At 33.6% G+C, this 12,712-nt stretch overlaps 1 protein-coding gene across 11 annotated transcripts in view; it reads left to right on the top strand.

The window, feature by feature from the left end:
- ADGRL2 (adhesion G protein-coupled receptor L2) overlaps positions 1-12,712 on the top strand; it is a 190,329-nt gene that overhangs the window by 145,852 nt on the left and 31,765 nt on the right. For 8 of the 11 annotated variants that reach the window (XM_081306572.1, XM_081306570.1, XM_081306571.1 and 5 more), the window contains exons 6-10: positions 416-709; positions 1,214-1,317; positions 2,146-2,331; positions 3,137-3,175; positions 6,076-6,259. In XM_081306572.1, the coding sequence (XP_081162698.1) occupies positions 416-709; positions 1,214-1,317; positions 2,146-2,331; positions 3,137-3,175; positions 6,076-6,259 (807 nt within the window). The remainder of the gene's footprint in view (positions 1-415; positions 710-1,213; positions 1,318-2,145; positions 2,332-3,136; positions 3,176-6,075; positions 6,260-12,712) is intronic. The other 3 variants (XM_081306573.1, XM_081306576.1, XM_081306568.1) reach the window with 1 other exon arrangement.

Here is a 12,712-nt window from a genome sequence, read left to right as displayed (position 1 = left end):
GAATAGAAATTTTCCCACATTATAAACTACCCTTCATTTCCTGTTAGATGGTATATTATGAAGTTATACTTGGAACTGCACTATCTAATATCTCAATGAGAAGTAAACCTAGCACCAAGTCTTACAAGCAAAGCTATAGTAAAATCCAGGTTACCATCTTTTAGCGAACAATATGAAAAAATTGAAATAAATGAACGGATTTCTTCTTCTTCTTCTTCCACCTTATTGATGTTGTCAGTAATTCTGTTGGTTGTGCTGGGGACATATGGACGGGTAGGGTTGTGTTCATGTTTGTGTGTGTGTGTGTGTGTGTGTGTGTGTGTGCACGCGCGCGCACGTGCACATTCACACATGCCTGCCTGTGTACAAGTGCAAGGGTGTGTTGGAGATTAATACACTCATCTTTTTTCCATAGTGCCTACCACAGCTGTGACAATAACTTCTTCAGCTGAGCTGTTCAAAACCACAGTATCAACCACAAGCACTACTTCACAGAAAGGCCCCATGAGCACAACTGTAGCTGGATCCCAGGAAGGAAGCAAGGGAACAAAACCACCTCCAGCAGTTTCTACAACCAAAATTCCTCCTGTAACAAATATTTTTCCCCTGCCAGAGAGATTCTGCGAAGCATTAGACGCGAGGGGGATAAAGTGGCCTCAGACACAAAGGGGAATGATGGTTGAGCGGCCGTGTCCCAAGGGAACAAGAGGTATTTCCTGTAAAACAACGTGTATAAAATGTTTCTAAAGTTAGTAAGTAGATTTCAAATTGTACTAAAGTGATTTTATTTGAAGGAAGAGATATTTACAGTAGCTGATTTTATTTTTTTCTGTTACTTTAGTAATATAGCATCTATAGATAACTGATGTAAGTTCAATTGGCTCTGCCTCTCAAAACCCAGGTCAAGCTTTGCCTAAGGACCCTAGTGAAGCCCTGTGCAGCTGCCTTTCTCATAAGCATTACTTTGGACAAGTCCCAAGAAAACAAAGGGCTTTTTGTTTGCTTGCTGTAAATGTCTGATATTTCTATTGCTAAGTTTATATTTACTGCTTATAATTGGCATTATACTCTGCTTTTTGTCAGTTATTGTCAACTTCTCCCATTAGTGTTTATTCAAAATTTAACACACAGACTAGGATCATCATAGCCGATTTCCCGAATGCATGCAGAAAAATGGTTTCAATTTCCCTGTTGTTTTCTACATCTGTTGTAGGAACTGCTTCATATCTCTGCATGGTTTCCACTGGAACATGGAACCCTAAGGGCCCCGATCTTAGCAACTGTACCTCACACTGGGTAAATCAGCTGGCTCAGAAGGTGGGTTGGAACGTTTTAATATGATACACATTGGTGATTTAGGGCTTTGACTTCTAACATAAATAATTTAGTTATGTATGTTAAAACCAGCTTCATTGCTCTTTGTTCAGTATAAAATCAAAAATTTATGTATCACTATGTCTGTAAACTACTGAAAGTTACATATATTTGGAGGTATTATGCTTTTTGTGCTGAGCCTTTTAACGAGTATGCCCTTGTTTAATTCCATTCATATTTAGTTTGTTCTCTTTCTTTTGATGTTCACAAGACAAATAATGCATTCGCCTAATAAATCAATATTATTAGGTTTGCAGCTGAATTCACAGAATGCAAACAGATGTTTATATTACATATTATTATGATACAGGAAGTAAAAATGGCTTTCAAAGGTATTGAGACCAGTAACCTGAAATGCTGCAGTGTAAGGCAGTGCCCTTTCATTTTCTGCTTCTCCATCCATCTTTCTGAATTACAAACACTAGATAATGAACCTCAGTATCACACTGATTACCTTCCTCTTTAAATTCCAGATCATTGGAATGAATAAGATTTTTAAATAACAAGTTAAAATGGTTACAGTGCAATGAGAGCTGGTTGAAATTTTTCTACTTTTGTTTCTTTTAAGTGTCTGGTTAATAATTTCTTTTGTGTGTTGAGGATCTAAAAGGCTTTAATCTTCTGAGATGAAGAGAAAGTTATTGGTTTCAATTATTTGCAGATATAGACTTTTTAATTTTTTTTTTAAACCACAACAGAGGTACTCAAGGAGAACTAGAAGCCACAACAGAACAGGAAGTATTACTGAGATCATATAAATTGTCATTTCAGATCAGAAGTGGAGAAAATGCTGCTAGTCTTGCCAATGAACTGGCTAAACATACCAAAGGGCCAGTGTTTGCAGGGGATGTGAGTTCTTCAGTGAGATTGATGGAGCAGTTGGTGGACATCCTTGATGCACAGCTGCAAGAACTGAAACCTAGTGAAAAGGATTCAGCTGGACGGAGTTATAACAAGGTAGGAAAAACTCTTCTGCTATTTTAAACTAAGACATTTTGTATGGCAGCTCTCTACGCTCCAGTTTTCTGCCAAACTTCTTGCTCCCTTGACACACACTTAGGAACAAAACTTCTAATTTTGGTTTATTTCCCATGGAAGAATTATAGTTGAGAAAAGAGCATCAATCACCCTCCAAAAAAAGTGTGAATAATATGAATTACCTAAGAGATTTTAGTTGGTTGCAAACTGCATCTCTCTGATTGTGGTCAATACATTTTTTTTTTTCCTTAAGAATGCATTATTTTCACTTGGAGAAATTGTATGTTATACAGTTGATATACTTTGTATGCTAATACATGCAACTCTTATGGTTGCAGCAAAATTGTGACTCAGGAACATTAGTCACTGAAATACTCCTTTCAGTGGCAGCTTTTGGGTGAAGGATAGGTTTCCCTCTGCAGGATAATTTTATATCATTGCTATAACAAAAATTTCATAGTTACTTTAGGTTCATTTCAACCCCAAATCTGTGGCTATCGTGGTTCTATAAGGTTAAAAAATAATGAACCTTTTTCTGACCACATTATATATTTTCTCGCTGTCTTTCTCTCTTTTTTTTTAATTGTCAACATGCTTTGCATTAGTATACTTAACAAAATGCAGCTAAAAATTATAAACAAGCACTTTTGACAACTAGTGTGGACCATCCAGAGGACTACCGTAACATGAACTCTGGAACACCAGCTTAAGTTTTGAGGATTCTTCTTTCCTCATTTCAACAGATAAAATCTAACCTCTGATTTTCTTTTCTTTTACCTAAAAGCTCCAAAAACGAGAGAAGACATGCAGGGCTTACCTTAAGGTATCTCTCCTGTGCTGTCACCCTGCTTTCTCCCTTCTTCAGCTACCTGCCACGCTTTATCATCTTGCTGCATGATCCAATGTATTTCAGTCTTTGATAATTATATAATGTGCCCCATATCAGCTGTACAAATGTTGGCTTTTCACAGGTATATTATTCTCAGAATAAGCAAATAATTTATTTTAATGATTTTTGCTGTTTTTCCATTCATCCAAAAGTACAAGAATTTTAATGAAACATCCTCTGAATTGGAAAGTAATCATACAGTCTTTTTGTTTTGTTTTGTTTTTCTTTTGTTTTGTTTTCATTTCTGTGGACTAAAAAAAAAAACAACTTGAGTGAAACAGCTATGATATATTCTTGGCAGTTTATCATATCAAAGACTGTGTAGTCATAATGTATGTGCATGAAAAAGTCACTGCTTTCTTATCTTTGTGGTGTACTCTTAAAATAAGCTTTGTCTTAAAATTTTTAGGGGTCATTTCTAGAATTATGTTGATAATGGAGATTGGTTACTAACAATGAAACATAAATAATGTGACAGTGACATCAGTATATGTTACGTATTGGCTTTTATCAGGCTAGAGCCATTGCTTGGCTCAGAATACTTCTGTACTCCAGGTGGTTTTCCTTCTTGGTATATTTAAGTACCCAAGTAAAATGAAGCAGGCTGAGGCTTACAGTGGAATTAAGCCTTCCTAGTTCTGTGTGATAGATCAATGTGATGCCAAATTGTGTTTGGTTTGATCTGTGGATTCTAGAAGTTCCTTTTTAGGGGAATTTTAGAAGTTTCTTTTCAGAGTTATTTTCTGACCTCATTCTTATGGGGACCATTACCATGGCAAATAAGACCTTGAAGAGCCAATCCATATATCATGATGGAAAAAAATAATAATAATTTTTGTAGTTTCATAACAAAAAGGTCATTTAAAAGTCATAACTCCACTAATTTTAGTTTGCAAGATCTAGAAGAAAAGAATGCATCTCACTAGTTAGTAAAAGACATGTTGGATCTGCAACTTTACAAGAACAGGTGGGTGGGAGAGCCTGTTTTTGCCTAGTGAAGTTCTGAGAGTCCCATTTTAGCCTGTCTAATGGGGGCAAAGAAATAACTGCTGAATTCTATATGATTTTTCAAACTCAGGTGTTCGGTTCAACTTTAAGTTATTAGTTAATGTTTGAAATGTAATAATGGGTATGTTGCCAGGACATTTATCTCAGTGGAAGAAGAATATCTCCCCCACCCCTTCTGTAGCAGGAAAAGACTATTTCTGGAATATGATTAGGCTAATGGTCATTTTGATCCCTCTAGAATAGTACAAATGTAATAAATAAGGAGTGTTTCAAATTAATAAAGCATGCCATCAGGGAGTTACATGTATACTTAGTAAATTTCAGTATGACCTTAATTTCTGACCAGTGTGATTTCCAGTGTGTCTCAAATGAGCTTCTCTGTTCAGATAAGACTAATAAAACTCCTTAAATTACAAATCAGAAGCTGACTTACACTATGCAAATGAAGCGGGCTCCTACTTTGTGACAGAAGATTCATTTGTAACTTAGATTAGAGGCTCCAGTCTGTATTTCTTGGTGACTAATGAATCTGGCCTCAGCAGACCAATTTCTGTTCCACTCTAGTTAATGGCTGCTGCAGTATCAGTGTGAGCATTTTGACTATTCTATCTCCCATTAGAGAAAGAAAAAAGTCTTTAACACCACTTGGAAGTATATTCCACCTGCCAGGAAGGTCGTGGTGGCTCACAAGGCAGACAGAACGAGGGTATTAAGATGGATTAAGCTAATTAATCTTATTCTGACAGTAGCCTCAAACAACTTTTCCCCCTCCTCATTTCAATGTAGTACCTCAAACTAGCATTTTTCATCGTTTTTCTTTATATAATGTAGGTTCTTTTTCTTCTGTGATTATACCAATAGATCAAAACCTTGCATTTGGGGGCTTAACAACACATTATGAGTAGGTAAATGGAAGAGTAAATAAATTTAGTCATTTCAGCTATCTAAGGCATATTTAGGGCACAGGTAACAGCAAGTGTCAGTATAAGAGTCTACCTTCAATTGATTAGCTGTCTGGTTTATATTTCTATTGTTATTTTGCATGGTAATAACTTAAACCTACATATGAATATTAATACCTTGGATGTTTATGATGGCTTTATTTGTGCTTTTCTGTTTTCCTTAAATTATCAGTAAAGGCTTTAAATATTTTGCTTGCTTTCCTGATTCCTTTAAAAGCAGACCATTGTCTATGAATTAAGGTATACTTTTAAAGTATTTTTTAGCTGGATAGGGAATTGGAAGAGTGAAAATATTTTCAGTTATCTTATAATATTTAAAACCACCTTGCTTTTTTTTCTTAAATGATATAAAGTAGACAAAATCTGATAAAGCAAAATTTTAGCCAATATTTTAGTTCACGTTTAACAAAACTGTATGGCTGAAGTTTAACGCATAACTATTAGTCTACTCCAGAGAGTAATAATCCATGTTTTCCATTTAGAACATTTTAGTCTCAGATTGTAGAGTTACTTTGTTCAATGTGAACACATATGCAAGAGTCATGTCTCAGGTTAGCTGTTGCTGCTGTTTGTTAATGTTTCTCTTCAACAATTGAGGTAGGATTGTATAAACAGAGATGCATCATTATTCTACACACTCTTTATAATCAGGTAGAAATCTGCTAATCTTCAGTTAGTCCTATTTTGAAATGGCCAGGTGTGTTTCAGCTTGATCAGATAGAGATTGTTCAAGTGTACTTCCATCTTGAAATAACAGTATATCGTCACAACAGATAAATATTACAATTGTCACTAGTCAGTGATTGGAAATCGCCTTGGTTCCAGAAGCAGTCAAAACTAATGATAGTTTTCTAATGGATGCAGGCAATTGTTGACACAGTGGACAACCTTCTGAGACCTGAAGCTTTAGAATCCTGGAAACACATGAACTCCTCTGAACAAGCACACACTGCAACAATGTTACTGGACACATTGGAAGAAGGTGCTTTTGTCCTAGCTGACAATCTCTTGGAACCAACCAGGGTCTCCATGCCCACAGAAAACATTGGTAAGTGGATTTATTGCCAAGTTTCAGTTTTATTTGGAACATATACATTTAAGAGAATGATATTTTCATTCTGAGCCTTTTATTTCCCAGTGTCAAACTTCTCTTTTCTTATTTGTCTGTTAGCAAAAGAAATTATTGATCATACTATAATAAAATTAATGCAAAAGTCAAAATCTACCCTGTGTTTTTTTTAAAAGTTGGTTTTATGGTTATGTTTATGTTTTTCCCTTGAAAAAAAATCATTAAAGGAAAAAGTGTAATAGCACTTAAATGCCTTTATATGGATTGCTTAAGTAAGGAAAGTGCTTGCTATGAAACTGGTTATTTTTTTTCCCCATTTTATATAATAAGTTCCAAATGAATTTAAATTACTTTATGGAATGTGTTCTCCCAGTCAAATATTTTAGCTCACATAACCTAAGCAAAATATATTAAAAACAACTGCTTTCAGGTAAAAATGGTCAATGAACTACATCTCCCATAATGCAGAATGTCCTTGTTTTATAGGTTTCAAAGAGCTACAGATAGTTTTAAAGCATAATTTAGAACTTAAATGAGAGATCGGAATTCTTGACACAAATAACATTTTCTTAATTTAGTTTTAACCATTTAGAATTATTGATAATTTGATGAGTATATCCCTTGGGAAGGTAAAAAGTTTCTCAAGCATAAATATTAAAACAAACAAAAAACCCAGAAGGGACACACACTACTCTTTCTCCCCCAAGAAGTGCTAACTTCATTAGCAGACTTCATTAAGTCTTCCTCTCTGGGCTACCATGTCTTATTGCCTGTCTGTGCTTATTTATTTCGTATAAATTTCTATTAAAAAATATAGAGGAGAAATGTAATAGAAAAAGTAGACAAATTTTGACAGTTTGATTTGAATTTAGAACTTTATTTTAAATAAGTGAAATTTTCAAAAGAAATGAAATATTAAAATCACTTGTTCATGAGGGTAGGAATGATAAATCACTTAAAAACATATAGGTGATTCTATGACCAGTGTGATTCTACAATCTGTACAATTAGAAAAATGAGAAATGATACCCCAATGATACAAATGTATGAATTGCCAAGATCATTGTAATGTCATGTAGATAATTAAAAAAGTAAAAATAAAAATAAAAACCTTCAAAGTAAATGAAGTCAAGATAATTTGGTCCATTATGATCTGGAATACCTAGTTATGAGGAAAGGGATATTTTAGCAAAGCCTTAGTAGAAAATAAAACTCCCCTTCTTTGGCAAAAACTTTCATTATTTTTAAGGGTTAATTTAAATTACTGACCTAATAAAATTCCTAAGATAAAGATTGAAGAATACTTTTCAAAGGTTTCCAGTGACTTGTAAGGACAGCAGGATGTAGACTTGATTATCTTAGAGATAAGTCATGGAAAATATTACTGGACATGCATATTGTGACCTCAATTTGTTTTCTAAATCTTTTGAAAGTTATTTTTAAAAAAGCTAGAAATAGAAAAAAGAATGAAACTGAACTAAAATTTTCCTTTTCTGCTTTTGACCAGTGTGCATTAAAATTTGAGGGGAAGGTTGAAGTTCTAGTTAGTCTTTCAGATGTGTGACACATTGTTATATGTCTCAGTTTGAGATATACTCCAAAAAATGAAATATAATTTTCTAAAGGATTATTATTCTTGTTAATTTTTAATTTTATGAAACATTATGTGTAGAGATTGTTCTAGAATATAGTATACATTTTACTGACATCCCCCAAATAATGCCTAGAATTTACTGTTCTTATGCTATCTACTCAAAAATTATTAATATGAAAGTGATTTTACATATTCTAATAAAGTTCCTAGAACTTTTATTTCCTAGAACTTGCATTGTTGCTTTTGATATAAAAACCCAAATAGGCTATTAATTCCCTTATGTCCTCACTCTCTTGAAGCCCTTATTTAAATTTAGGGCTTGGCTATAATATTTTAAATTATTAAACAATTTGATTTCCCCCCTACTAATTTCTCTTTAAATCCTTAGCGTGGTTTACCCTTATAATATATGACCTCATAAAAGTGGCATAATTGTATCTGATGGTGGCATTTTATAGTCTCACTTTGAAATATAATAAGGATATTAAAATCTCTACAGTTTGATGAGTCTTTTCAAAAAAATATAAACCTGTATAATCATCAACATGGTTAACATTTTTATTACTCCCAAAATCAGCTCCTTCATCAGCCCAGGATGGGCTGTCTGTCATCTGCTTTCTGTCACCATGGTTTAGTTTTTTCTAAGATGTTCAGTTGGATGGAGTTGTATAGTGTGAACTCTTGGATCTTGCATCTTTTATGCAGAATAATACCCTTAAGATTTTTTCATGTAGAGGGAGTGTCAGTAGTTCAGTCTCTTGTATTCCTGGGTGTTATTCTATTACAAAGACACAACACCCCAGCATGTTCATTCAACTTTTTAAGTGTTTGATTTATTTCCACTATTTTGCTGCTGTTTCTCCCAATAATCTCCATCAGCAACATATAAAAGTTCCACTTGTTCTTCTTACTCACCACCAATTTTAGCAGCCTTTTATCTTAGCCATTATAGTGGCTTGTAGTAATATCTCATTTTGGGTTTACTTTACATTTTTACGATGTAAAGTAATTTTTCATTAATAACTTCTTTTTCTGTGTTTATTGGCAATTAAACATATGTTTCAAATTTAATGATGTAATGATGTGACTATTCAGTTCTTTTGCTCATTTTTAGTTGGGTTTGTCTTAGTGAGTTATAAGGATTCTCTATATGTTTTTAGTATAAATGTTTTGTCAGATAATATGTATTCTGAATGTTTTCCTCTGAATATAACTTTTCTTTTTAATTTTTTATTATCTTGTGAAGAGCAAAAGTTTCTAATTTTGATCAAAAATTTTTATTACCTGCTTTCAACAACATGTAGCTAATACTGTTTCATTTATTCTTCTTACTATTTTATTGTTTTACAGCAAATATTAGCATCCTATCATTGTGAAAAACTTATTTTGTATCCCATATCATTTCAAAAGCCACAGTAATGTTATCACATTGAAAAAAATGAGCAAAAATAGGTTCAAATAATGACAAAATATGTTTATGTTGACTTGACTTTTGTAAATGTGTTGATCCCTGCTTTGTTTGAATTAGATTTCAAACAAGTTCATGTAATATATAGAGATTGAGTCTCTTTTAACTAAAACACTGGATTTTTTCTTTTCTTTTTCTTTTATTTTTTTAACACTTTTTTATTTTTGTAAAAGCAATCAGGTGGGTGAGTTGTCCTGTAGAATTTCCCACATTCTAGATTTGGCTTATTTCATTCCCAGAATACCATGTAACTATGCTTGGTATACCCATAATCAGAAGTAGAGTCCTGTGTGTATGTGAGTAGGAATTGAAGCAGGGGTGCTCTACTACTGAGTTATTTGCCTTCCCAGTCCTTTTCATATATATATATATACACACATACACACACACATTTTTTTAAAAAATTTTTGAAACAGGATTTCTAAATTTCTCAGGCTAGACTCAAGCTTATGATCCTCCAGCTTTAGCTTCGTGAGTAGCTGGAACTATAGGTGTGCATCTATATCTGCCCTGCCCTGCAGATCTAGATCTAGAGTCTTTTTAAAAATATTTTTTTAGTTGTTGATGGACCTTTATTTTATTTATTTACATGTGGTTATGAGAATCGAATTCAATGCCTCACACATGTTAGGCAAGTGCTCCGGCACTGAGCTACAAACCCAGCCCTAGATCTAGAGTCTTAATTAGGCAAGGTTTAAGTATTTTCTCCTCTGGAACTTTCTAGGGCATCATATCATGAGGCACTTAACACTTGTTTCTGCTTGTGACTATAAGATCAATTAGATAGTTAAGGTGTTAGCAGCCTGATCTGTCCATTGTAAAATTTCCTTTCACTTATTTTCAGAATGGTCTTAGTAGCTAGGGTGATTGGAAATCCCACAGTCACAGCTCACAACAACAGACTTACTCTTCATGCTGTGCAGCTTGTTGAGGATGGGCTCTGGCCCTGCTTCCTGTTGTCTTCTATCCAGCTCCATGATGCTTTCACCTTGGGGCCCAGGTCAACAGAGCAGCTCCTACTAAGACCCTGCAGGTCTCCTGACAGAGTTCAGCTCCTGGGTACTGTTCCGTTTTCATCTCATTGAACCCAGTACTCTCTGATGAATTGGAGAAAAACATGACAGAGAGATATATTAAAATTCTGTCTGCAGTGTTAGCTGTGAGACTCTGAATGGCTCTCCTATGAACCAAGTGTATTCACTTCCAGAAATCTGTTGAATAAGATTATTTCAGTAGTACAGATAGTTTAGATACTATGGTACATCTGTGCACCACCTGAGCCACATCATGGTATTTTACCATATTTTCACATTTTTTTTGGAAAAACTATAATCATAGATAATGTAGAAGTTCTCTGGTTTCCTCATTTCTTATCAGATAAAAAGGGGGTTAATTATCATCCTTACTTTATTTTCTAGCACTGTTAAGCTTCTTATATATGTATTTATGGTTTCACTGTGTTGCCCAGGCTGGCCCCCTAACTCCTGGCCCCAAGAAGTCCTCCTGTTTCAGCCTACCAGTATTTTTTTTTTAATTTTGCACTATAGATGTGTATGTATAGTAACTTCCCCCAAGTTTTTCATTGATTTCACACTATAAATATGATTGTATAATTTTTTCTTACCACTTTTTAATTTATACATGCTATGTATATACATATGTATATATCTATTTTTGTATTTGGTGTAAGAATACATCAAAATTATTGTATTGATAGATATTTTAGTGGCCTCTATTTCTGCACTGAAACAAGGAAAATTGCAGTGAAATTTTTAAATATCTTCTTAATATGTGTGCCTTTGGAGACATACGTACACACATTCTGAGATAGAATTTTTGAGTGATAAAGCATGCCCATTTTTGCTTTACTAAATAATGCCAAATTGTTCTCTAACCTTTTTTTTTTTTTAACGAATTTACATTCTCACTAGTAGGTAGTAGCAATAAGGCATTACAGTATTTTCCTAACATTTCATCGTTGACATAAATTTGGTTAATCTAATGAGTTTGAATTGATCCCATTAGTTTATTAATTTGCAGTTCCCCTGATTACTTAATGCTTTTGATTCTTTCTTAATTTGTTTATTTGCCTGTTTTGGTGTCTCTCCTGTGAATTCATCGTCTACAACCTTTTATTTTTCTATTTCTTTGTATTTCTATGCATTCTGGACACTAATTCTTTGAGGATTATATAGTCTAAAAACACTTCTCTGTCTGCTTTCTTTTAACTTTTCATAAGGTGTCTTACTGCATAATACTGAAGTCATATTTATTAATCTGTTTTTTTATGGTTGGTATTTTGGTATCTTATTTAAGAAATTTTCCCTTGGGCATCTGTTTTGCCTTTTTACATTTGTCTTTAATACACTTTTTATTTTGATACAAAGTAGGTCACTGATTTGGTTTTGTAAATGAATAACCAGTGCTTTCTACACTTGTGTTAGTGCCTATTTATTCTTTTCCCCACAGATTTCTAATGATATCTCTGTCATATGCCAAGTTTCTATACATGTCAACTTGTTTGACAAGTCTATCATTTGCTGCTTTTGCTTCATATTGTTTTGTTTTCAATATTGCTAGTATTTCTTGAGTATTTCAACCTTGCTCCTTGAGGAATAGACTTGGCTGCTTTTTGGTTTGTGTCTTCCATATGAATATTAAAGTTAGTTTGTGATGTTACACACATACACCAATCCCCTCCCACACAGAATCTTAGAGAAAATTTTATTAGAAGTAGATTTACTTTGTAGATTGTTTTCTAAAGAAATAACAGATTGATCTGCTGAGTTTGCTCAATTAAGACAATTACATAGGGCTGGGGATGTGGCTCAAGTGGTAGCGCGCTCGCCTGGCATGCGTGTGGCCCGGGTTCGATCCTCAGCACCACATACAAACAAAGATGTTGTGCCCGCCAAAAACTTAAAAAATAAAGATTAAAAAATTCTCTCTCTCTCTCTCTCTCTCTCTCTCTCTCTCTGTCTTTCACTCTCTCTTAAAAAAAAAGACAATTACATAATTTTGTTTTAGTCTTTTCATAAAGTTAAGTATTTTTCTCATTAATATCTTGTGCCTTTTTTAAAAATTAGTTTTTTCCCCAAAAACTTATACTTGTTGTTTTTGTTACAAATAATGGATCTTTTTTGAATTACATATTCTAATTGTTTGACACTTGATATGTGGAACACAACTGATTTTGCTGATTGCAGCCTTGCTAAATTCTTCTTATTTTGATAGTTGGTGTACTCTGTCATGATTACTACATAGTTAATTTATGTTTACTATACATAATAACCACTTTTTTGTAGTCTTTATGTCTTTTGTGTTTGATGAATTACCATTTTAGATAAAGTTCTCTAGTATAATGCTAAAT

The sequence above is a fragment of the Spermophilus citellus genome (genome assembly GCF_964194105.1).
Source record: "Spermophilus citellus genome assembly, chromosome: 9".
NCBI classification, from domain to species: domain Eukaryota; kingdom Metazoa; phylum Chordata; class Mammalia; order Rodentia; family Sciuridae; genus Spermophilus; species Spermophilus citellus.
Note: the sequence above shows the minus strand (reverse complement) of the source record. Positions and strands in the feature narration are given on the sequence as shown.